The sequence below is a fragment of the Eurosta solidaginis genome, chromosome 3 (genome assembly GCF_040869045.1).
Source record: "Eurosta solidaginis isolate ZX-2024a chromosome 3, ASM4086904v1, whole genome shotgun sequence".
Classification (NCBI taxonomy): Eukaryota; Metazoa; Arthropoda; class Insecta; order Diptera; family Tephritidae; genus Eurosta; species Eurosta solidaginis.
In genome coordinates, this window is record NC_090321.1 from 118,641,492 (window position 1) to 118,669,426 (window position 27,935).

A 27,935-nucleotide genomic window follows, 5' to 3' on the forward strand; every position below is an offset into this window, starting at 1 on the left:
GAACAAAAACAACGTGCAGCTCAGTGTAACACACATGCCAATACGATTAGCATGAAAAATAAAGGTAACAATCAAATAAAAAGTCAAATTCAGGCATCTACGAGTCAACAACCTTGCGGATTACCGAATAGCAGCAAAAAGCCAATAACTCTTCAGCTGCTATATGAAGAGATAGTTGCCCTCAGAAGTGTTAACTCTGAAATGCTTAGCACACTGAGTATGCTTGCTGATGAAAACAAAGCATTAAAAGAAAAGGTGACTACGTTAGAGAGCAAGCTAACTGGAGAGACCAGAGAGACCTTAACAACGTGATTGAAATTGCTGGCATTCCACAAGAACACAGCAAAAATGCGGAAGAATGTATGCAGAAAATCGTGGACACTTTGGGAATCTCAGTAACACCATCTGAGATTGAAAAATGCGTAGTAAGAAGCATAAAGCAAAAAAATGACGCTTCGCTCACCCGCAGTGTTATACGCGTGCATTTCTCCTCAACTGATACCAAGAAGAGAGTTATGGCAGCGAGAAAAACAAAAGCACGTAAGCTGACAGCGCGAATGTTTGATGGAACTAGCAATAGCAAAATATATATTAATGATGCACTCACGGGTTTTAATCGAGCTTTGTTTACGGCAGCATATAAATTAAAGAAAGAGAAACACTACAAATATTTATGGTTAGGGAAATCGAGCTTCCTATTAAAAAGAGCAGAAAATGAGAGGGTTATCAACATCAGAACTTTTGAAGACATCAAATTTATTGTTGATTAGCTACTCTGTAGCTATACTCTTTGTTCTTTTTTTCTTCATTTATTTTTCTTCGATGTTTGTTGACGTTCTGATTGATGATAACCCAATCATCGCTAGCAAAAATTTTTTTCATAAAGCGCCCTCAGTAGGTTCTAACGATATAAAAGTTGTGCATCAGAATATACGTAGCCTTAGGCAGAATTTTGATTTATTTTTAAGTCATATCGATGCATTAGGTTGCCTACCAGATATTATATTTTTAACGGAAATTTGGATATATTCTTATGAAGTAAGTGACTACAGCATACCTCATTTCAATTTTTATGCCAATGCGAATGATAGATACAGTGCGGGAGGTGTTGGAGCCTTTGTGCGCGATACTTATGAGTGTACCTCAGTAAGTAAAAATCTTTATAGTGCTGATATGCTACAACTTTCTCTTAATATAAAAGGCGAACAATTTGTTTTCCTAGGGGTATACAGACTACAATCTGTTCCTATTTCTGTATTTATTCAAGAATACTCCAGTTTCGTGCTGTGTGAAGAAACTACAAACTTTTTCATACTGGGTGATTTTAATTTAGACCTTTTGCATCACTGTAATACAACTGACGATTATTTGGCCTTGATGGCTGGAAATGGTTATACTTCCTATATTAATGAGCCGACGCGCTTAAGTTCGGGTACGTGTATTGATCATATTTTTTGCCGCTTTAATGCCGTACCATATAGATATTGTAATAGTTTTAACATTGACTTGCAAATAACTGATCACACGATGACGGGTTTGCAAATATTTGGAATTGTTTTCGACAAACCAAAAGCAAATCGCGTTCAGAAATCATATACCAAAGTTAATTTCCCTATGCTGAACCATAAGCTATGTTTCGAAAGTTGGTCGAATGTCCTCGCTGAAAATGACATATCAGTAGCTTTTTACATATTTTTAGATACCTTAAACGCGCACATTCTCAACTCTTCGTATACTGTAAATAATCGTAAAAAAAATGTGAGACTTAAGCCTTGGATTACTCGGGATCTCCTACAGAAAATAAAGCTCAAAAACCAACTAAGAAAAAAATGTGCTAAGTATCCTAGTAATAGAAGGCTCCGCACTAGATACAACAAAATAAGTAATAGCACCAATAAGGCCATACGACTGACGCGGGAAAACTTCTTTCGAAACAAGTTTAATTCAGCACTTGGTAATATTAGGAAAGAATGGGAAGTTGTAAATAATCTTCTTAATCGAAACGGTGAAAAAGATAATGAGCGAATAGCATTACAAGCTGGAAGTCAGTCGATTACGGATGCTGTGGAAGTAGCTAATAAACTTAACACGCACTTTACAACGGTTGGGAACACAGTATTAACTAACTGCAATTGTCGGTTTGCGACCCATTTACCATCGGGCCAATATGCTCGAAATAGCTTCTTTTTTGACCCTATCACAGGTTTCGAAATTATAAGCATTATAAAAACCTTAAAAAACTCTAGTTCATGCGGTGAGGATGGTATTTCCAATTTAATTTTAAAAAAGATATATTTTAATGTGGTTGATATACTGATATACTTATTCAACACCAGCATTACTCAGGGTATTTTTCCCGATGGTTTGAAATGTGCGATTGTAATTCCGATCTTGAAAAAAGGGGATAAAAAAGATGTTAATAATTACAGACCTATTTCACTACTCTCGGCCATATCTAAAGTTTTTGAAAAGGCTGTTAAAACCAGAATTGTTAATTTTCTAAATAAAGCGAGCTTTTTTAGCTCCATGCAGTTTGGCTTTCGTTTTGACCTTTCAACAGAAGACGCTTTGCTAGATTTTTGCACCAACGTCTACAAAGCTCTGGATGAAAAAAGAAGTTGTGCTGGTCTCTTTGTGGACATAACAAAAGCTTTTGATATGGTCGATAGGGGTGTACTATTGGATAAACTATATAGTGCAGGATTCCGCGGTGTTATGCATAAGTGGCTTAAATCGTATATATCGGGCAGAACACAAAAAGTTAAAGTAGAATGTAGCTACAGTAGCTTACAGCTTGTTAATCTGGGTGTTCCCCAAGGCTCAGTTCTTGGTCCAATATTGTTCTTGGTCTATATTAATTCAATATTTAAGCTTCCATTGAGAGGCAAGGCCACTGCCTTTGCAGACGATCTTGCAATTGCGTACAGTACACCGAATTACTTTGAATTAATATGTGACATTAACCATGATATACATTTGTTACGAACCTGGTTCGCTTCACACAAACTGATTGTAAGTAGTAAAACTAGACTTATGTATTTCAGTCATGTTCTCAAAGAACAACCAAGTTATGATGTCATATTTCACTCCGCAGTGTGCTCTCGCTTTAACATGCACCATATAGCGTGCACTCAAAGTGACGCGATGAGATCTTTTGATTGTAATAGAAACTGTAGTGAGAGCTGCTTCAGGGTTGAAGTTGTTGAGAATTTCAAGTACCTAGGAATTATAATAGACAACCGCTTGAGTTGGTCTGAGCACATTAATGCTCTAAAAAAATACTTTCTATATACCACTCGTCACTTTTATCGTCTGAAAAAGTTATGTTCAATATCCACTTTAAAAACAGTTTACTACGGAATATTTAAATCTAAACTGCAATATGGTATCACTTGCTGGGGCGGCGCTTCGGCTAATAAGCTGTCAGCAGTGGTAACAATTCAAAAGGGGGTTATAAGGCGAATCTGTAGTGCAAACTATAGGTCTCACTCTATGCTATATTTTAGGAAACTAGATATATTTCCGTGTCGACATCTCTATCTTTACAAAGTTTTAAAAACATTCTTTATACGGTGTGGCTACCTGGAAAGCTTTCCTTCGGAAGTCTACAACTTACGAAGAAATCTACTTCCGATGGTACAAATTCCGCATACTAGGACGTCGCACTTTAGAAGTTTTTACACATACACGTCGTGCAAATTTTTCAACTCCCTTCCTCCCACTGTACAGGTAATAAGAAATGTCAACTTATTTAAAAAAGAAGTTAAGCTGTATCTTTTTGGTTATAATCACTTTGAATTAGAAACGATGCTGAGGATGACCCTATAAACCGTACATACCTTAGGAAGCTGCAAATATTTAGTATTGATTCTCTTTCATATCTTTGATGATTTAATTTAATGTATAACTTAAACTCTTTATGAAATTTTTATTTTTGTACACCCCACACAAAACAATATACCAAAGCTAGGACTGGCATTTAGAACTATGTTAAACTTTAATATAAAAAATGCCATATACTTTTCCTATGCTGCATAGTAATTTGAAATTTTTTAATGTAATATTGTAATCTTAGGTTAATAAGTATGCATCTGGAAAATGTTTAATAAAATACAATACAATACAATACAATACAATACCACTTCATGTCAATTCTAGAGACGTTAAATCTTTCAGTACAGATCGAGGAGCTTTTCGTTGGAAAGTTTTACCTTTCGGTTTAAATATAGCACGTATGATGTTATTGGCATTTTCAGGCATTTCGCCAAATCAAGCTTTTATGTACATTCACGATGTTATCGTCATCGGTTGTAGCGAGACACATCACCTCAAAAATTTAGAAACAGTTTTCGAAATTTGCAGAAAATTCAATTTAAAGTTAAATCCCAACAAATGCAATTTCCTTCGTTCCGAAGTAACTTTTTTAGACCATAAATGTACCTCACAGGCCGTTTAACTATCATCGGAATCGCATCCGGCCATCATCGTGTCTTACAGATAATCTATAAGTTTTTCTCTTGTGATTAACTTTCTATTGTACCTACAAATCTATTTTATTACTTTCGTTGCATATCTATGTATTTATCTTTTTAAATACACTTTTATAATTTCATTTTAATTCGTTGGTTTTTATTTCTTTTTGTGCCAAATCTGTCGTGAGTTCGTACCGGCATTTTCTTCGTGACGTCGTGTCAAATTGGGTCACTGCAGTAAATCTGGAAACCCCCCCCCCCCCCCCCCCCCCCTCCCTCTCAAATACATAAAAAGATGCAACCCTCATATTAACTCTTGGCAACACTTAAAATGTTAGAGTCGAATGACGCGGAGATTCAACCCGTTACTCGGCTCTATCACGCTCTATCATGCGAAAATGCATACCGGCAGGGCTGCTTTGAAGCGTCAGGAGTTTTCAGCTTCATCTCAGTTTGAATTGAGCCGGCACGGAGTGAGCACAGTGCGCTACCCACGCGTGTGTATAACGTGGGAAACAAATTATAAAATAGTGTAAAGAACTCAAATCAAAAGAACTAAACGGTGTTAACAATAAAACAATTAAAACAATAAGGAATTAAAAATATTTATTGTACAAAACGAAACGAAACACAAAGTAATAAATAAAGAAAAGAAAAATTTAAAAGCGTTGTGAGTTTGTTAGGGTATATGTGCGTGGGGAGCCGGCCCAAAAACCTGGGTATAAAAATGCCCATATTACAAGAGTAGGTGGTACTGGATGCAACACAAAGAGTTGCGGATAGTAAGTCTCCAGGACCGGATGGAGTGCCATATATAGCCCTTAAATCAGCGATAAGGTATAGAACATCGGTTTTTATGGATCTCTTCAACGCCAAGAAAGCGTCTTTACCCGCTTATGGAAACTTCAAAGTTTCTTTTGCTGAAGCCTGGTAAGATGTCCAACCAGCCATTTTCATACAGGCCACTTTGTATGTTGGATTTATTAGGAAGGATTCTCGAACGCATTATTAGTGAGCATCTGCAGCAGACCCTGGAAAGCCCAGGTGGCTTGTCAAATAGTCAGTTTGGATTTCGAAAATCGAGATGCGATACAAACAGTTGTCAATATAGCCCGCAGAGCCATAACCGGAGGCCAAAGTAAAAGAAAGCTCTGTGCACTGATAACTTTGGATATCTGAAATGCTTTTAACACCGCGAACTGGATGCAGATAATGACAGTGCTACGAAACGTTGGCACACCTGCTTACCTGCTCAGAATAATTGGTAGCTTTAAGCGACAGAGTACTCATTTTTAATACGGATGAGGGACCAAGATATCACAACATCACGGGCGGTGTATCTCAGGGATATCTTCTAGGTCCAACGCTGTGGAATGCGATGTATTACGGAGTGCTACAAATCGACCTTCCGGGGGCACGGAAATTGTCGGCTATGCAGATGATATTGTCGTAGTAGCAGGGGCAAAGAAACTTGATCTGCTCCAAGCATTATGTAATGACGCTGTGAGAAGAATAAAGGAATGGCTGACGATCATGGGACTTGGGATATCTAGCAAGACAGAAGTGGTTTTGGTGAGGTCAAAGCCTTCCTTGAAATATCTAGGAGTGAAATCATTGACTCGAAACTAACTTTTAAGGAGCACTTCAGGAAAGTGGGGGAGAAATTTTGTAGGGTTAGTGGAGCCCTAACGCGAATAATGCCCAACATCGGCGGCCCAGGCGAAGCTACCCGTTAGCTATTATCCAACGTAACCAGCTCTATAATATTAAATGCAGACCAGTATGGCGCGGATCTAAAATGGTACACCAGAAAGATATACTAGTAGCCAACCGCATTACTGCTATACGAATAGCATGTGCTTATCGGGACGCGATCCAATTTTTATCCAGGAAAATCCCAGTAGATCTACTCTCAGGTGAAATTGCCGATCTGTATGGCATTGGAATCAGCCGACCATCTGAAGATGCTAAGAAAAGCGCAAGGTGGCGAACAATAATTAGGTGGCAAGAACGGTGGGAAGAATCGAGAAAAGGGCGCTGTACCTTCATGCTAGTTCGGAATATATCGGAATGGTACGAGCGAAAACACGGTGAACTAAATTACCATCTCACATAGATATTGTTGAGAGGGCACAGCGGCTTCAAGGAATATCTAAATAAGTAATGTTTCACTGCCCTCGTTTTCACGGCGAAAGACTCTCTGTTTCCATTAGCAATTTAGTTCCACGAATGTCCGGACAAATATATTGTTGAACTGCTGTGAGCAAGAAGGCCTTTATAGTAATGACGAAATTGATGCAGGCTGAAAGAGAGCGCCTTTACCCCCCGTGCCGTTATGCCTAACGGCGGTCCCACGGGGTGCAGACACATGAACAGGATTAGCCTGGTTTCATTGGGCCACTTGAGGGTAGTGCGCCACCCCAACGTCCAATAAAAAAAGGCTGTAAGACCTACTCATAATCTTCGACACTTTACAGCCCCGCGCTTGAACCCACGCCTTTCCTGCTTGGTCGATCATGTGCACCTCTCGCCTTCGCTTAATCTCTCCCAGTCTAATTGGGAGGTCCACGGAGCAAGCTTCAAGGGATGCGCCCTTTTTAGCTAGTTCATCCGCTTTTTCACTCCCATCTATTGCCCTGGGACCCAATATATATGTATACTTGTCCTTGTCCCGATACTCTCCAGAGACTGCTAACACTCTAACACGCATTTATATGCTGTGCTATGCGAGATTATTGCCTTAATTGCTGCTTGACTGTCAATATATAGTTAACACGGTTGCAGCTTGAGCTATTCTCTTCCAGTGTTTTGGTTACGGCTAATATTTCCGCTTGGAAAACGCTACAGTATTCCGGAAGCATGTAGGATCTGTTTATTTCCGGATCAGCACAGAGTACCGCAGACCCTACTCCTTCCACTACTTTGGAACCATCTGTGTACACATGTATCGCCTCGTCCGCCATTTGAGGACCCTTGCGCCAACCGTCCACCTCTATTGTGGCCTTAAGATCTCCCTCGAAACACAAATAGGGAATCAGGTAGTCTGTTCGTCTTGTAATTGATGGCGGAATACTACTATGGCCATATGGTCGGTGCTCAAGCTGCCGCGAGGCACCGAGCCTGGTTGCAGTTGTTAACGCTATGTTCTTTGCTACCAGGTCTACACGTGGAGCCATTGAGGCCTTCTTCACCCTCTCCTCGACGTTGAGCTTCCATGACAGCTTATTGTCTAGGATGATTCCTAAATATTTTGTGGAAGGTGTCTTCGGTAGGTTCACTCCTCCTAACTTAGGCCTGGTCCAATTTGGCACCTTGTACCTCTTTGTAAACAAGACCATATCTGTCTTCTCCGCGTTGACTTTCAACCCGACATTAGATACCCAGGTATGAATATCGCGAAGCGACCGATCCATCAAAGAGCTAATCGTTGAAAAGCACTTTCCTCTTATGACAGTTGCAACGTCATCTGCGTGGGCCGTAAGTTTTACGGGTCCCTCATCGAATCGCCTGAGCAGTTGGTTGATGACCAGCGTCCACAGTAGAAGTTATAGCACCCCTCCCTGCGACGTGCCCCTGTCCACTGACTTCGTGGCCTCGTACAATCCCCATTGAGATGTAATCTTCCTGCAATTTAATATGCAGCCAATCCATCTGGTTAAGGCTGGATGTACTTTAATGTAATTAAGACCATCGATAATCGCCCATTTAGAAACATTATTGAAAGCCTCGGCAATGTCTAAGAAGACTCCTAAAGCCTATTCCTTATATAGAGACTAAGAGTCTGTTTCCCTGACCTACTCGGAGCTAGTGGGGCACACAAAGCGAGTTTAAATCGTTTTTCACCCGGTCCTTCTAGTGGAGTGCAGCCGCCCCTTTTTCTACTTCCACAGACGTGCTTTGATAAAAATATCTTTCATTCGAATAACATGGCCTCGTACAGAACATTAGAATATTGTTCAGGAGCGGTTAAGTTCTGAAGCTAGTATAATTTTCTCCAGCATGAAATTAAAGAAATCGACCAATCTGCCGACTTCATCACCACTGAAAAACGCGCTTTCATCAATTTTAAGAAAAGAATGTGGGATGATTACAAAACTTATACTAATTGCCCTCCCTATCCCGACTGATGCCCGTCAAGGGAAGCTTTCCGCAAGGCAATTGAATCTCGGTTCGCTTCATTCCCGCCGGAAAAATTCCGAAAAATGCGGCCACATTTTCCAGCGAAGGCCGAAACTATAGCGAGAGAACGTGATCTTATAAGACAGGACGACCCCGGCTACCCCCAGATAAGGAATATAACCGAACACATCAGATTGCTAGTGGATGAACACAAGCGAGCGAAATGGGAGGAGCACTTGGAGAATTGTAACCTCTCTGTTAGGTAAGCTATGGTCCACCGCAAAGTTCCTATCGAACCAGACTACGCACAATGACAAAATCTCAATCGCATTTGGCGATAAAGTACTGTCGGATGCCGGCGCTTCTTTCCGGCCGTCAATATGTAATGCACTCTACGGTTGACAAAGCCAGACGGCGGACCAACAGACGCGCACAAAAGCATTAATACAGCGCGTCCCCAATTAATATCACCTCCAAAGAGGTTGAAGATGCCATCGTTCATTCTAAAGCATCCAAAGCAGTGGGCCCAGACGGCATAGCCATGCCGATGCTTAAAACCCTAGGCAAAGAGGGATTTAATTATCTAGCGCATGTCTTCAACTTGTCCATATCCACCTTCGTCATCCCCGATAAATGGAAAATGGTTAAGGTGGTTCCGCTATTAAAGCCTGGGGAACCAGCAAACATAGGAGATTCTTATCGTCCGATGTTTCTCCAATCACCAGTAGCCAAGACACTTGAAGCCATTCTGCTTCCCTATTTTAATGCAAATTTGCGTCTTCCTAATCATCAGCATGGCTTCCGAAATTTACATAGCACTATCGCCGCGCTAAACGCCACAGATAAATTGCGGATTAAACCCAAACACCCACCATAGGATAGTACTCGTTGCGTCAGGCCTGTCAAAAGCTTTTGATACGGTCAACCAATCCACGTTACTGCACGACCCAAGTCTTAAAAGTTGGACCGCAAATTATCTGTCTGGTCGGCAAGTATCGGTGCAATTCAGAAACTTAACACCCAAACCAAGAAGAATTAAAGAAGTGCCACAGGGTGGTGTCCTATCCCCACATCTGTTTAACTTCTACATATCAAAGCTACATTCACCACCAGAATAATGGGCGGGCCCACAGATCGATGAGCTTTGTAACATAATAAACAGCTATTTCCCTGATCTATCCAAATTCTTCAACTCGCGAAACCTGACATTGGCACTGACCAAATCATCGGCGAACTTATATACAACACGGACGCGTCAAATGTCGACCATATTGAATATCCACGTCGATGGCATCACGCTACCGACTGTCTTACACCCAAAAATCTTGGGTGTGACGTACGATCAGGATCTACATTTTGGAGAGCATGCAAGCGCAACTGTACCGAAAATCCAGAGCAGTAATAAAATCCTCAAATCTCTTGCCAGCAGCACTTGGGGCAAAGATAAAGAAACGCTCATCACCACTTCCACAGCAACTAGCAAAGCCTAAAGGTTACTCACTGGAAGAAAATACAGGCCTGCCGAAATACTGCCCTTAGAACCGCTACGGGCTGTCTTCTTATGTCCCCAGAACACCACCTACACAATGAGGCGAGAGTACTCCCCATTAAGGAGAGAAATGAAATGCTAAACAAACAGTTTCTGCTGAATACCCAGAAGGGCTTGTTGTTGTTGTAGTAGTGCTTCCCCCCTATAGGTGCGACTAATCACAAATAGTTATCAATGTCCTCTAACGGGAGTCCAAGGAAACTGGCTGTTTGAACAGAGGTAGACCATAATGAGAGGGTGTTACAGGAGTTGGTTCCACAATACAGTTGAAGAGATGGTTGGTGTCATGTGGGGGCACATTGCAAGCAGGACATACATTTTCTATGTCGGGGTTGATTCTGGATAGGTAAGAGTTTAACCTGTTACAGTATCCAGATCGAAGTTGAGCAAGAGTGACGCGCGTTTCCCTAGGGAGAGTGCGTTCCTCAGTTTTGGGTATTGTTCTTTAAGTAGTGGATTAAAAAAGAGGTCCGACCCCTTTTTGTGGATTTCACTGAGGACCTGCTTGTGCTTTTAGCTTCATACGGCTGTGTTCTCAGGTGCCGTATTTCCCGTAGCGGTTCTGAGGGCGGTATTTTGCAGGGCTGTATCTTCTTGCAGTGTGTAGCCTTTAGGCTTGGCGACCATATCGAGGACGCGTAGCATGCATTCGGCTGGCCAATTGGTTTGTAAGTGGTAATGAGCGTTTCTTTTGGGCGCTTCCCAAGGCAGTTGGTTCTATGTACCGGAGCGACTCGGGATTTTTCCCGACCAAGGACTGTCATTTCAGTGTGACCCCATTTAATTTGTTTCGTCCCTCCCACAAATTGTCATCCTCCCAGCAGCTCCTTGCAGCAGGACTGCTACATATTCTCTTACTCCGGGAAGGTATCGAACCCAATCCGGGTCCGTCTCCTGACCCCGGTCCTGAGAAATGGTTTTGCTGCATTTGCCAGAAAAGAATCTTTTTAGGACGGTCATACTCTGTCCATTGTGTCTCGTGCAAGGGATGGTTGCATCGGACAGGTTGTTCTGGGCTTGATCCCAAAACCCGACGTCCACGTAACTTTTATAAATCTTTTGTGGCTCCTTGCTGCTCACGCCCAAAGGCGTCCCGTAGTCTACGCCTAAGCGTATCCCCACTACCTTCCAGCAGCTTCGCTGCTCAGCAAGCCACAACAAGTACCCGCTGCTGCTCGCGCCCCACGGCGCCAACAACTCAAACAGCTGATACCACTCATAACTACTACCTTCGTAGTAGAGCTGGTAGCAATGCTGAGCATCAGCCCCTGCCCCCGTCTTCTTCTCCCCCCCCCCCCCCCCTCTTTTCTGGCAGCAATCGTGCAGGTCAGGGAAACAGACTCTTAGTCCCTGCCTCCGTTTGCACCGTCTGCCAGCACAGAATATATAGGTTTGCGACATCCGCTCAATGCAGCTCCTGCCTTGGGTGGTGCCACTTTCCTAGATGTTCTGGTCTCCGCGACGGCAACCCCTCGACGGGTTTCATCGCGCCATGTTGCCAGGTCGCAAACCCAAATCATCCGGGTACCCCAATGCTTGCCCAAGGGCGCCCAGTCCCAAGGCCACAACAGCAATTGCGTCCTGGCCTTCCACAACCTAGGCGTAGTCACCCGTCACTTTCCCCTAGAGTGGCGGCGTCACCCCTCATGCACTTCAGAATTCTGCAGTTCAACTGTAATGGACTAACTGGGAAGATTACGGAGATAGTCGATTTCATGAAGCGGCACAACATCCGCATTGCTGCGATTCAAGAGACTAAACTCACAGCAAGATCTGCATTGCAGACCTGCTCTGGTTATAATGTCCACAGGAAAGACCGCGAGAGCGGAAATGGAGGCGGCCTCGCGTTTATTATACACCACTCTGTGCAATATTATATATTTGATCCTGGCATCGACCGCAGGGACAATGTCTTAGAACGTCAAGGCCTATCTGTCCGGTCAGGCGATGCAAACCTAGAAATCATCAACATCTACATCCCTCCTGCCATCTGTTGCCCCAGTGGATACCGCCCTAATATCAGCGCCTTACTCACTGGCAGCAATCGCATTATCTTAGGCGATTTCAATGCCCATCACGACCTATGGCATTCAAACTTGCGGGCGGACAGTAGGGGTGAGATGTTGGCGGATCAAATAGACGAAACGACGTTCTGCACAATAAACGGAGACGCCCCCACACGTATGGTAGGAAGCTGTCATAGCTCGCCAGATATCTCAATCGTGAGCGCAGAACTCGTAAGCTGCGTCAACTCGCAGCCGATGGTAACATTGGCATCCGACCACCTGCCCATACTTATTTCGTTCGAGCGTACCGCCGACTTCATCGTCACCGAAAAACGCACTTTCATAAACTTCAAAAAAGGAAAGTGGGAAGAATATAAATCTGCAACAGACAGCAGCTTTGCTGCCCTCCCTATCCCGACTGATGCCCGCCAAGGGGAGCGTGCCTTCCGTAAGGTCATTGAATCCGCCTCGGCACATTTCATTCCCGCCGGGAGAATTCCCGAAATCCGGCCCCACTTCCCGGCGGAGGCCGCGAGCTTAGCGAGGGAACGCGACCTTATAAGACAGCTTGATCCAGGCGACCCCCAAATAAGGGATATAAACCAACGCATCAGATTGCTTGTGGACGAACACAAGCGGGCGAAATGGGAAGAGCACCTAAGAGGTTGTAACCTCTCTACCGGTGTAGGTAAACTTTGGTCCACCGTAAAGTCCCTATCGAATCCGACTAAGCACAAAGACAAAGTTTCCATCGCCTTTGGCGATAAGGTGCTGTCGGATGCGAAAAAATGCGCGAGCGCTTTCTGCCGACAATATATAATGCATCCTACGGTCGACAAAGATAGACGGAGAGCCAATAGACACGCACATAAACACAAACTCAGCGCGTCACCAATTACCATCGCCGCTAGAGAGGTTGAGGACGCCATTGGTCGCGCTAAACCATCCAAAGCAGTGGGCCCAGACGGTATAGCCATGCCGATGCTTAAAAACCTAGGGAAAGAGGGTTTCAAATATTTAGCGCATGTCTTCAACCTGTCTCTTTCCACCTTTGTCATACCCGAGAAATGGAAAATGGCCAAGGTGGTCCCGCTACTAAAGCCTGGGAAACCAGCTAACGTAGGTGAGTCATATCGTCCGATATCTCTCCTATCGCCAGTGGCAAAGACGCTTGAAGCCATTTTGCTCCCTTATTTCCAAGCACATTTGCAGCTAGCCCCTCATCAGCATGGCTTCAGAAAACTCCATAGCACTACCTCCGCGCTAAATGTCATTAGCACCCAGATAAATTGCGGTTTGAATCAATATCCCCACCATAGAACAGTACTCGTAGCGTTAGACCTATCAAAAGCTTTTGATACGGTCAACCATGGCTCGTTACTGCAAGACCTGGAAGGGTCTACCCTTCCCCCATGTCTTAAAAGGTGGACCGCAAATTATCTGGGTGGTCCGCAGGCATCGGTGCAATTCAGAAAAGAAACATCAAAACAAAGGAGAATTAAACAAGGGGTGCCACAGGGTGGTGTCCTATCCCCGCTTTTGTTTAATTTCTACATATCTAAGCTACCTTCACCACCGGAAAGAGTCACAATCGTTTCCTACGCCGATGACTGCACAATAATGGCCACAGGCCCAGGCCCAGAGATCGGTGAGCTATGCAATAAAATAAACGGCTATCTCCGTGATCTCTCCGGTTTTTTCGCCTCGCGAAACCTGGCATTGTCACCGACTAAATCTTCCGCGACCTTATTTACAACATGGACGCCCCAGATGTCGACCATATTGAACATCCACGTCGATGGCACTACGCTACCGACTGTCCTATACCCCAAAATCTTGGGTGTGACGTTTGATCAGGATCTACATTTTGGTGCGCACGCAACCGCAATTGTTCCAAGAATTCAGAGCCGTAATAAAATCCTCAAATCCCTTGCTGGCAGTACCTGGGGAAAAGATAAAGAAACGCTCTTGACCACATACAAAGCAATTAGCCAGCCGATTACGTGCTACGCGTCACCCATATGGTCGCCAAGCCTAAAAACCACCCACTGGAAGAAACTACAGGCCTGCCAAAATACTGCTCTCAGAATCGACAGCCCGTGGTCTTCTTATGTCCCCAGAACACCATCTGCATAATGAGGCGAGAATACTCCCCATCAGGGAGAGAAATGAGATGCTGACCAAACAGTTTCTGTTGAATACCCAGAAACCTGGGCATCCCAACAGACATCTGATTGACGAACCAGCACCGCCTAGGGGCCTAAGGAGTCATCTTCGTAAGCATTTTGAGGAAATACGGCACCTGAGAACCCAGCCGTATGAAGCGAAAAAACACAAGCAGGTCCTTGGTGAACTCCATAGACAGGCGTCGGACCTTTATGTCGGGAATTGCCCGGTGAATCCAGTACTTGAAGAAAAATATCCAGAACTCGCAGAAGAGGAACGCATACTCCCCAGGGAAACGCGTGTCACTCTTGCTCAACTTCGTTCTGGATACTGTAACAGGTTAAACTCTTACCTATCCAGAATCAACCCAGACATACAAAATGTATGCCCCGCTTGCAATGTGTTCCCACATGACACCAACCATCTCTTTAATTGTAATGTGGAACCAACGCCTCTAACACCCCTTTCCTTATGGTCCACCCCTGTTGAAACAGCAAGTTTCCTTGGACTCCCGTTAGAGGATATTGATGACAATTTGTGATCGGTCGCGGCTATTAGGTGGGGCGAGCATTGCTACAACAACAACAATAACAGCGTTTCTTTATCTTTACCCCAAGTACTGCCGGCAAGGGATATGAGGATTTTTTTCGACTCTGTATTTTCGGTACAATTGCGGCTGCATGCCCTCCAAAATGTAGATCCTGATCGAACGTCACACCCAAGATTTTGGGGTGTAAGACAGTCGGTATCGTGATGCCATCGACGTGGATATTCAATATGATCGACATTTGACGCGTCCGTGTTGTAAATAAGGTCGCCGATGATTTGGTCGGTGATAATGCCATCGATCTGTGGGCCTGGGCCTGTGGCCATTATTGTGTATTCATCGGCGTAGGAAACGATAGTGACTCCTTCTGGTGGTGAAGGTAGCTTTGAAATGTAGAAGTTAAACAAAAGTGGGGATAGCACACCACCCTGTGGCACACCTTGTTTAACTCTTCTTGATTTGGATGTTATATTCCTGAATTGCACCGATGCTTGCCGACCAGACAGATAATTTGCGGTCCACCTTTTGAGACTTGGGCGAAGGGAGGACCTTTCCAGGTCTTGCAGTAACGTGCCGTGGTTGGTCGTATCAAAAGCTTTTGGCAGGTTTTCGAAAGTCATGCTGATGATTGGCAAGACGCAAATTTACGGTGAAATAGGGGAGCAGAATGGCTTCAAGTGTTGTTGTTCTTCTGGTTATAGCAGTGCTTCGCCCCATCCAATAGGTGCGACCGATCACAAATTGTCCTCAATATCCTCTAACGGGAGTCCAACGAAACTTGCTGTTTGAACAGGGGTGGACCATAATGAGGGGTGTTTGAGGCTTTGGTTCCACTATACAGTTCAAGAGATGATTGGCGTCATGTGGGGACACATTACAAGCAGGACATATGTTTTGTATGTTGGGCTTGATTCGGGATAGGTAAGAGCTGGCATAGAGGTCCGATGCCTGTTTGTGGTGTTCACTGAGGACCTGCTTGTGTTTTTTAGCTTCATACGGCTGTGTTCTCAGATGCCGTATTTCCTCATAATGCTTACGGAGATGACCCCTTAAGCCCTTGGGCAGCGTTGGCGCATCAATCAGATGTCTGTTGGTATGCCCAAGTTTCTGGGTATTCAACAGAAACTGTTTGGTTAGCATTTCATCTCTCTCCCTAATGTGGAGTATTCTCGCCTCATTATGTACATGGTGTTCTGGGTACATAAGAAGACAGCCCGTAGCGGTTCTGACGGCTGTATTTTGGCAGGGCTGTATCTCCTTGCAGTGAGTAGCCTTTAGGCTTGGCGACCATATCGGGGACGCGTAGAATGCAATCGGCCGGCCAATTGCTTAGTAAGTGGTTATGATCGTTTCTTTATCTTTACGCCAAGTGCTGCCGGCAAGAGATTTGAGGATTTTATTATGGCTCTGGATTTTAGCTACATTGCGATTGCATGCTCTCCAAAATTTAGATCCTGATCGAACGTCACACCCAACATTTTTGGGTATACGACAGTCGGTAACGTATGCTATCAACGTGGATGTTCAATATGGTAGACATTTGACGTGTCCATGTTGTAAATAAGGTCGCCGATGATTTGGTCGGTGATAATGTCATTGTTTAAGCCGCCTCCTTCATAATTTATACGGCGGCGAAATCCTTATGCGCAGCCGTGCGCGGCGAATGGAAAGGCGCCAAGGCGCATACACTACCATCGTCAACAATTATATATGGCATTCGTCAGTCAAGCATTATTAGCCGGCAATCGCGGACGCGCTTCTTTTATATAAATTTAATTAATACTTGGAATTTGCATGAATTTAAGCAACCATTAATAAATTGAAAAAAAAGGTGAATTTTATAACGTTTTATGAAAAAAACATTACTCTTTTATTTTCGGGTTTGAGTGTAGCGAAGAGAGACCCAAGTTTATTCATGGTCCTTCGCAGCCATCCTTGGCCCACCCTTAAATTAATGTAAAACAAACAATTTTTTATTAAATCGAATATTCGTTCGTACAAAAAATAAAAAAAAAAAATAAATACACAAATGTGCAAACAGTGGGTGTTCAAAAATATACAAAGAAACATATAAATTTAAAACAAAGGAAAACCTAGTGGAAAAAAAAAAATTTTTTGCAACAAACATAAGAAATAAAAAATATACAAACGAATGGTTTGAAGGTTTTCAAGTGACAATACAAAAATACAAAAGAAAAGGAGAAAATACATATATGTATATATACAATCTGAGTGCTTCAAAAAACTTAAATAATCAAAAACAAAGTTTGAAATAATTTAAAGAAAAAAAAGTTTTTGAAAATTGTGGGCGCACTCATCATAAGTGCCGTTTTGATACAAACATATATTAATACAAACACTTATATGCACGCAAAAATTGTTTTTGAAAAGAGAAGAAGAAATTTTTGAAAATCAAAAAATAAAAAGTTTAAAATCATCTTTACCCAGCAACAGCCAGCTAAGCAGCAACATCAACCAGGTTATCATCAATAACAAGCGACCAGGCAACAGCAGCAATATAAAGAGCAACAGAATACAGGCATTGGTGAGTAGGCAGCTTTTATTTTTCATAAAAATATAGAAAATAATAAAACTTTTTTCCACAAAAGTTATATTATTTTGGGTAAACTGCAAAAACATATATATATATCCACATATATACTTGAATATTGCGGAAATTTTCTTACCGTTGGTTTTACTGCAACTTTTTTGCAACCAAAAATTGGTAGAAATTATTCCGCTATACCGATAGGCAAAATCCGCCAATTATATATATATATATATGTATACATATTTCTAGTGGTATTTAACCAACAAAAAATTGCAGTTTACTTGCCTACTCAAATCCACTGTGCAAGAACAACATCGGCAAAATCTTCTTCTACAGCTGAGTTTACCCCGTTGTTCACACAGAGCGTTGAACTTGTCGATACAGTTCAACTTCTTCCAAATCATTTTTTCTGCTTCGCAGCATATAGAAAAGTATAATATTCATACGTATGTACATACTTACATACATGTACAAATAATTTCAAGTTGCTTTTCCAGCAATCATACTTCTCCACTCAGAGAACATCATACGTGTTTACTCACACGTTCAAGTCGCTCTTCCAGCGACATTTTCCCAGCACATAGAGCTACATTAGCAACGAGAGTTGTGTACTGCTGATCAAATTTCTCAACCTCTCTCATATTTGCAATTTTTTCATCTTTCTTTGCTGCACTCTCCCAACAGTGCAATCAAGCGCACTCAGCTTCACAAAGAAACGCGACATTAAAGCGACGAAGAAGCGAATCAAAACAAACTCTTCTGTTTGTAAACATAAACAGAGAAGCTCATCTGATTCACGTGCATACGTTCGCACAAACAAATATATATACATACGTTGTATATTGCGCGTGTACATTTGTACCTATTCTGGCGTACAAAACTAAGTTTGAGATATTTTCGTCCCTATAGGAACTTTCAAAAAATATCCATATAAACTTCAAGTACATATTATTATTTTCTAATATATACATCCCTATATATACCAGTAATTTACAAATACACGTTTATTTCCACACGTATATTTACACGTACATATAAGTGAAAAGTGTTTGTGATTTTTTTTTTAATTTTATAACTTTTGTTTTTACAAAACAATATACATCCTATTAAATTCCGAATTTCGCGGATTTAAAGCACTTAAGGAACGTCCCGTTGTCCGTGCTTGACTCTATTGTTCAAAAAAAAAAAAACACAAACACCGCCACCAATTAAAATTCCCCTTTTTAAATTTCTGTGGCACGAAGAGTTTTCCATCTTCAAATTTTGCGAACGTTCTCTGAGCGGACACATACTTTACTCGGTTTTTTTGGTGAAAACCCAAAAGCTTGCATAAAATGCCTCGCAGTCCCCCAAAAACGTCCGAAACCGGGACAAAACCAAAAGGTGGCCCAAAGGAAGAAACGGCCAAGGAGAGGTCAACATCCCCCCAGAAATCCAAATCAGTTGACCCATCCGCGCAAAAGTTCATCGCGGAAAGTGACAATCTGATGAGATACTGTGCAAAATTCAACGAAGCACCGATTCAGGATCACACTGAATCGTATCTCATGATAAAGGACAAATCACTAGATGATTATTGGGCACGACTTCAATCGGTTTACGATCTGGTTTTTTCGAAACCAGACGAAAGTTTCCCTGAAGACTTCAAGAGTTCAGTGCAAGGCAAACAATGCGCCTGCCTTGATACGTATGAAGTGACTAAAGCAAAAATTGCCGATCAACTTTCATTGATCAAAATGATGGCAACGCCGAGTCCACCACCCCGCGTGGAACAACCCCCGGCTGAGGCAAATATTTACCTCAAGGTCCCAGACTGCGACACGGAGACCTTTTATGGTGGCTATGAAGAATGGCCCGCTTTTCGTGACATGTTCACAGCGGTGTACATTAACCACCCAAGGCTCTCCCGTGCTCAGAAATTGTACCATCTCCGGTACAAAACGCAAGGCAAAGCCGGCTCCATCGTCAAACAATATGCGTTGAGCGATGCTAACTTTGACCTTGCCTGGGAAGCTTTACGGTCACGATACGAAAACAAGCGTATCTTGGTTGACAACCAGATAAAATCCTTACTGACTCTTGCCACTATTCCATCCGAAAATAGTGAGCAACTTCAGAAATTGCAAAATACAATAAACAACTGCCTATCCGTCCTTCACTCCCAAGGAGTTACGACAGACAGTTGGGATCCGATTCTGGTGTACGTTTGTTCATCAAAGCTCCCAGAAACAACCCTGTCACTTTGGGAACAGTCTCTCTCTTCTCGAAGAGATCTACCCTCATGGTCACAAATGAACGACTTTCTCACCTCGAGATATGAAGTCGTTGAAAGGGTCAATAGGCTTCAACCAAGCAAACAAAAACCAGTCGCTCATCAAAATTCTGCGCAAAACAGGTCCTTCAACAGGACGCAAACCCTTGTGGCAGAATCTAAAAAGTAAACTTGCTAATGTTGCAACTCCCCGCACCTTATTAGATTCTGTCCACGATTCAAACGAATGTGTGTGCAAAACCGGACACAATTCATAAAACAAGCTAAGCTGTGTACAAACTGCCTTAGCAGCACTCATATCATCAATGAGTGCACGAGCAAGTGGTCATGTTCGACATGTCATCAACGGCATCACACGCTGTTGCATGCGAGCCCACAAGCTCAACGTTCCACCCCGCGAACGAATGCACCAAACGTGCAGCACACAACTGCTGAGTCAACATCTCCCGTTCGACAAACGCAGAATAGCTCCGATTCTGGCGAGCTACCGTGTTGTTCAAAACACGCACCGGTTCAATCATTGCATGCAGCCAATGATAACCAAATTCTCCTTCCTACTGCTATGGTCGCAGTCGAACACGTAGGGGAATTATTTCAACTGAGAGCCCTTATTGATCAAGGCTCGGAAAGAACTTTCATTTCCTCGAAAGTGCAAAAACGGTTGAAACTTCCATTCCAACATTCAAAGTTCGAAATCTCTGGCATGGGTGGACAAGTCGTACAAAAGTCCTCCAAGCTTTGTCCTTTGACACTGGTTGCACCCAAGGCCATGAAAAGGATAAAGGCTCATGCCATTGTGTTGCCGCAATTGACAAAAAATCTGCCAACATCCACCATTAGTCGCAAAATCTGGCAGCAGTTCAAACTCCTTGAGCTCGCTGATCCCAGTTGCCACATACCAGGTCAGACTGACATGGTCATTGGCAGCGACATACTTCCCCAAATTCTGCTGGAAGGTATAAAAAAGGTGTGCGGTAGCATACTTGCGCAACAAACCATTTTTGGTTGGATTCTCAGTGGTCCAATAACTGAAAATGTTGTGTCATTCTCGACGCAAGTCCAAGCGTCAAACGAGACACTCAGTTCTCAACTGAGAAAATTTTGGGAAGAGGAGGAAATTCCACAACCTCCACAGATATCCCCCGAGGATCAAGCGTGTGAGCAGATATATGCAACAACCACGACACGTGCACCAAACGGTCGATACATTATGCGACTTCCATTCAAGAAAGAGTTTCCTGAAAAACTCTCCCTCGGCAAATCCCGCCCGGCTGCTCTGCAGCAGTTTTTCAGCATGGAGCGATCGCTTCAGAAAAAGGGGGAGTTAGGTACAATGTACAACAATGTGTTGCAAGAATATCTCGACCTTGATCACATGGAATCTGCCGACCCATGCGAAATAACTTCGAATGGCAAGGTCTTCTCATTTTACTTGCCACATCATGCGGTAGTCAAACCAGACAAGGTCACCAAAGTTCGTGTGGTTTTCAACGCCTCTAAAAAATCTGGGTCAGGAAAATCCCTGAATGACGTGCTATACACTGGTCCAACTCTCCAACCAGATCTCATGCTACTAATTCTACAGTGGCGCATGCATAAGTATGTGTTCAATGGAGATATTGAAAAAATGTACCGTCAGATCCTTATACACGAGGACGACAAAGATTTTCAGCGAATCCTATTTCGCAAATCGGCCAACTCCAATGTTAGCGATTTCAATCTAAAAACGGTTACATTCGGCGTCAATTGTGCACCATATCTCGCTATTCGTACCTTGCATCAACTATCCGATGACACGAAAGCGACATTCCCGTTGGCTGCAACAATTCTCAAGACGCAAACTTATGTCGACGACATCCTATCCACTGAATCACTCGTTCAAGTGATGAACGCCCTAAAATCAGCTGGTTTCATACTAAAGAAACTAACGGCTAATCACCCGGCCATATTAGAACAGTTTCCGAAGGAGGATCTTCTAGACTCCAACTTCTTGAAATTCGAGAGCACTTCCAATACCAAAACTCTTGGCATTCGATGGAACGCGCTCACGGACAAATTTTCATACACCATTCTGCCGGAACACACCCAAAATGCGGTCACAAAGCGACAAATTTTATCTTCTGTTGCAAAACTGTTTGACCCGGCAGGATGGCTGTCGCCAGTTATGATCCAGGCCAAGATGCTTCTCCAAGAAATCTGGCTGGATGGAAGCGATTGGGATGAAAGCGCCAAACCCGCGACATTATCAAAATGGCAACATTTCGCAGAAAATCTGCCAGATATTTTCCACATCGAAATCCCTCGATGGGTTAATGTCGTTCCAGGGCAAGACACTCAAATCCACGGGTTCTGTGATGCCTCGGAAAAAGCATATTGCGCAGCGATTTACATCCGCACACATGTGGGCAACCAAATAAAATCTTCTCTTTTGGTTGCGAAAGGCAAAGTTGCCCCCATAAAAACTGTAAGCTTACCCCGCTTAGAGCTATGTGGTGCAGTCCTACTCGCAAAACTGGCTTCAACTGTTCGAAAACAGCTCGACTTACAAGCATGCAACATATTCTTATGGTCAGATTCTGAGATTGTACTAGCCTGGCTAGAGAAATCTCCATCGACCTGGAAGACTTATGTGGCCAACCGTACCTCTCAAATTCGAGAATATCTTCCCAGCGGCACCTGGCGCCATGTATCTAGCCAAGACAACCCTGCTGATCTTGGCACACGTAGTTGCAAGCCGCATGATTTGATAGGTTCATCACTTTGGTGGCACGGACCACAATGGCTTTCTTGCCACATTTCGGCATGGCCAAAGCCGAAAGCAGGTAGCGCTTCTCCACCCGAGAAACGCAAGGTGGAAGCATATCACGCACTCGAGGAAGAGGACGACATTCTTCAACGTTTCTCCTCATACTCTCGAGCTCTCCGTGTGATTGCATACGTGTTCCGCTTTGCGAACAATGCCTGCAACAAATCCAAATCGGTGGCAACAACACATAATCTCCATCTGACGTACAAAGAGTTGCAACATGTGAAAACGTGGCTTGTGGCAATGGCACAATCTCGCCATTTCGGGGCGGAAAAGAGCGCCTTACAAAACAATATGCCAATAAGCAAAAAGAGTTCCCTTCTGGCTCTTGACCCATTTCTGGATGGATACGGGCTCCTACGTATCGGTGGAAGATTGGAACATTCTACAATGCAGTACAACGAGAAGCATCCAGTAATCCTTCCTCCGGATTCAAGGCTCTGCCAGTTGTATCTGGAGTTTTTACACCGCCTGCTTCTTCATGCAGAAATGCGGTTAATGCTCCAAATGGTAAGGCAAGAGTACTACGTACCAAAACTAAAGCCTCTTATAAAGAAATGCATTTTTCAGTGCAAATCTTGCACGCTTTTCAAACAGAAAACGCGCACGCAAATAATGGCAGCTCTACCACCTGAGCGCTGCAATTTCTCACTCCCCTTTTCCACAACAGGAGTAGACTTTGCAGGTCCATTCCAAATAAAAGCATCGGTTCTGAGGTCGACCACTATCATAAAAGGGTACGTGGCTGTATTCGTCTGTTTTTCCACAAAGGCAGTACATCTCGAGCTATGCTCGGACCTTACTACTGAAGCCTTTCGCGCAGCATTCGCCCGATTCGTTGGCAGACGAGGTTATCCCTCAAAAATAATGAGCGACAATGGTAAAACGTTCATTGGCGCTCAGCGCGCACTCGAACGCGACTTCGTTAAATTTCTTAACGAATGCTCTGCGGACATTGTGCAAAAATATGCCCCCCAGGGAATAAACTGGCAGTATATTCCACCCAGCGCTCCTCATATGGGCGGCTTGTGGGAATCCGCAGTAAAAAGTTTTAAAACCCACTTCAAAAAAACCGCTGCATCCCACAAGTTTACATTCGAAGAATTCACGACGCTGCTGGTGCGTATTGAAGCAGTTCTCAATTCAAGGCCTCTAACCTCACTATCCCAGGACCCAGCTGACTTCACAGCGCTCACTCCGGGTCACTTCCTTCGAGGTGCACCGCTATTAGCCATTCCTGAGCCAAACGCGGAAGACCTCTCCTGGATAAATCGATGGGAAAAACTCAAATCGCTTCATCACCAATTCAGTCGACGCTGGAAAGAGGATTATCTGGAGGACCTTCAGAAGCGCTATAAATGGCAAACGCCACAGCGAAATCCTCAACCAGGCGACCTTGTCGTAATTAAAGAAGATTCGCTCCCACCCACCGAGTGGCGTCTGGGACGAATCGAGAACGTTCGCCACGGACCTGACAACCATGTTCGGGTTGTAGAGGTTCGCACCCAAAATGGGCTTGTCATGCGCCCCTTAGTTAAACTGTGCTTTCTTCCAATGGAGTACTCTTCGAGCACAGCGCTCTAACTTATATACGTTTCCCCTGTATAATTAAATTTCCGTATCATCCGCTGTATCCAACTACTTCTCGTTTCTCTCTCTGCTCTTGTACTTTCAGGACGACACCATCATGGCATCTCGACCAGCATGCCCACTGGCTCCCACAGCAGAAACCGATAACTGCCTCCAGTGTCGGCTCTGCCACCGCTACCACGCGCTGCGGACCTGCCCGGCTTTCAAGGCGATGCGGCCACCGCAGCGTGCTACAGTGGCCAGGGCACAGGGCTATTGTTTCAATTGTCTGGCACTCACGCACACCACGGGGGAATGCGACTCCCGAGGGTCGTGCAAAATTTGCGGCCTGGCACATCACACCCTCCTGCACGAGAGGCCAAAAGGCCGACGTGGGCAGCGCAAAGCCCCTCCACTAAAAACCCCCCAAGCTCCCCGCAAGCCGAAACCCAAGCCGAAGAAGGAAAAAGAGAGGACATCGACCTGCGCCTGCAGCGCCCAAAAGGCGCACCCTGCATTCAAAACAGCGGCAACCCCCAAACTCGCAAAGACGGCCAAGCGCACGATCGCGCGCACCCCTCAAGGCTTGCAAACGGCGCAATACGAATCGCGCCTTAGATACTACCATCCGCGCCCTGCAGGAACTGCAGAAGGTGCTTACTGGCACCTCCCTGCAGGGCGGGCAGGATGTTTAAGCCGCCTCCTTCATAATTTATACGGCGGCGAAATCCTTATGCGCAGCCGTGCGCGGCGAATGGAAAGGCGCCAAGGCGCATACACTACCATCGTCAACAATTATATATGGCATTCGTCAGTCAAGCATTATTAGCCGGCAATCGCGGACGCGCTTCTTTTATATAAATTTAATTAATACTTGGAATTTGCATGAATTTAAGCAACCATTAATAAATTGAAAAAAAAGGTGAATTTTATAACGTTTTATGAAAAAAACATTACTCTTTTATTTTCGGGTTTGAGTGTAGCGAAGAGAGACCCAAGTTTATTCAGTCATCGATCTGTGGGCCTGGGCCTGTGGCCATTATTGTGCAGTCATCGGCGTAGGAAACGATAGTGACTCCTTCTGGTGGCGAAGGTAGCTTTGATATGTAGAAGTTAAACAAAAATGGGGATAGGACACCACCCTGTGGCACCCCTTGTGTAATTCTTCTTGGTTTGGATGTTGCGTTCCTGAATTGAACCGATGCCTGCCGACCACCCAGATAATTTGCGGTCCACCTTTTAAGACTTGGGGCAAGGGTAGACCCTTCCAGGTCTTGCAGTAACGTGCCATGGCTGACCGTATCAAAATCTTTTGACAGGTCTAACAACGAGTACTGTTCTATGGTGGGGATTTTGATTTAAACCGCAATTTATCTGAGTGCTAATGGCATTTAGCGCGGTGGTTGTGCTATGTAGTTTTCTAAAGTCATGCTGATGATAGGCTAGTTGCAAATTTGTTTTAAAGTAGGGGAGCAGAATGGATTCAAGTGTCTTGGCTACTGGCGATAGGAGAAATATCGGGCGACAAGAATGTTGGCTGGTTTCCCAGGCTTTGGTAGGGGGCGAACTTGGCCATTTTCCCTCTTTACCTAGGCTTTTAAGCATCGGCATAGCTATGCCGTTTGGGTCCACTGCTTTAGATGGTGTAGCAATGACCGATGGCATCCTCAACCTCTTTGGCGGTGATGGTAATTAGAAACGTGCTGAATTTATGCTTATGTGCGCATCTGCTGGCCCGCCGTCTAACTTTGTCAACCGCAGAATGCATTATATATTCTCGGCAAAAAGCGCTCGCTCATTTTTTCGCATCCGACAGCACTTTATCGCCCAAGGCGATGGAAATTTTGTCATTGTGCTTAGACGGATTCGATAGGGACTTTACGGTGGACCAAAGCTTACCCACACCGGCAGAGGTTACAAACCACTTAAATGCTTCTCCCATTTCGCCCGCTTGTGTTCATCCACAAGCAATCTGATGCGTTGGTTTATATCCCCTATTTGAGGGTCGCCGGGATCGAGGTGTCTTATAAGGTCACGTTCTTTCGCTAAATTTGCGACCTCCTCCGGAAAATGAGGCCGGTTTTCGGGAATTATTCCTGCGGGAATAAAACGAGCCGAGGCGGATTCAATGACCTGGCGGAAAGCACGTTCCCCTTGGCGAGCATCAGTCGGGATAGGGAGGGCAGCAAAGCGACTGCCTGTAAATGATTTGTACTCATCTCGCTCTCCTTTTTTTAAGTTTATGGAAGTGTTTTCGGTGGCGATGAAGTCGGTGGTTCGCTCAAGCGAAATAAGTACAGGCAAGTGGTCAAATGTCAATGTTACCATCGGCTACCAGTTGACACAGTTTACGAGTCCTGCGCTCACGATTGATATATCTGGCGAACTGTGACAGCTTCCTATCATATGATAGATAGGGTCTCAAGTTATTGTGCAGAGCGTCGTTTCTTCTATTTGATCCGCCAACATCTCGCCCCTGCTGTCCGCCTACAGGTTTGAATTCCATAGATCGTGATGGGCATTGAAATTGCGTAAGATAATGCGATTATCGCCAGAGAGTAATGCTCTGATATTAGGGCGGTATGCACTGAGGCAACAGGTAGCAGCAGGGATGTAGATGTTAATGATTTCTAGGTTTACATCGCCTGACCGGACAGATAAGCCGTGACGTTCTAGACACTGTCCCTGCGGACGATGTCGGGATCAAATATATTATATTGCATTGAGTGGTGTATGATAAACACGAGACCGCCTCCATTTCCGCTCTCGCTATCTTTTCTGTGGACATTATACCAGAACAGGTCTGCAGGTCTGGCAAAACACCAGACAAGCAACAATCACACAGCTGATTTCTCCTACGCTAGAATATTGGACATAGAGAGAAAAGAAAAACGACGACTAACACTGGAAACCTTACGTATACAACAACAGCTGAGAAACGTCATAAACTTCAAAGAAGACATCAACAACACAAATAGTGCATATACACCAGTGATTAAATAATACAAATTAATAAACTTGACAATTAAAAGAGGGAAAAAACTGTGATATATTTTTAAATAACTCAATGTTAAATGTACATTATACCAGAACAGGTGTGCAGAGCATATCTTGCTGTGAGTTTAGTCTCTTGAATCGCAGCGATGCGGATGTTATGCCGCTTCATGTAATCGACTATCCCCGGGATCTTCCCAGTTAATCCATTACAGTTTAACTGCAGAATTCTGAAGTCCGGGGGGGGAGACGTATCTCTAGGGGTAAGTGGCGTATGCTAAGCATCACGCAGTTGCTACCATACGCCATACGGCAGTGCAAGCTGTAAGTTTTAATTGACTGATAGAACAGCTGATTTCTGTTGATATTTGATAAGAGACTATTATATTGGTTGCGCAAGATGCGCACGGGTCTGGCTCGTATAAATTATTTCTAATTGCTGTTTTTATGTACGGGTACCTTTTTCGCTCTTATTTGGAATCCAAATCTATAAATAAAGTTTTGGTTGTAAAGATAGAGAAAGAAAGTGTTTCTATCGGAACCCGCCTATGGAAACAGAGGTAGAGGGCGGCCCCCACTCCGTTGGAAGGACTAGGTGGAAAACGATTTAAACTCCCTTGGTGTGGCCAACCGGCGCACCTTGTTGGACGGCCATAACCGTTTAGACGGTTAAGCGCCAATTAAGTAAGTAAGTAAGATGGAGATTCGGGCTATTAGCGAGCTTTGGGTCATTTTGGTCGTAGTGCTTTTGCTTAGGTATATTTTATTAAAATAATGTCTTAAAATAAAGGATTGTGAGCACACAAATATTTATACTATGGCACTATTGTGAATATTTGCATTGCATTACCGGCAGTTGTTACCATACGCCAGATCGTAGCGCA

General features: G+C 43.9%; 1 protein-coding gene across 10 annotated transcripts in view; it reads right to left on the minus strand.

Annotated features, from left to right (window-relative positions):
* Lis-1 (LisH and WD40 domain-containing Lis-1) overlaps nt 1-27,935 on the minus strand; it is a 761,024-nt gene that overhangs the window by 565,926 nt on the left and 167,163 nt on the right. Inside the window, exon 1 of one of the 10 annotated variants that reach the window (XM_067772991.1) lies at nt 4,140-4,162. The exons of the other annotated variants lie outside the window; for them this stretch is intronic. Coding sequence (XP_067629092.1) covers nt 4,140-4,147 — 8 coding nt within the window. The 5' untranslated portion in view covers nt 4,148-4,162. Of the gene's footprint in view, nt 1-4,139; nt 4,163-27,935 lie in introns of those variants that run through there. 10 annotated transcript variants of the gene reach the window in all.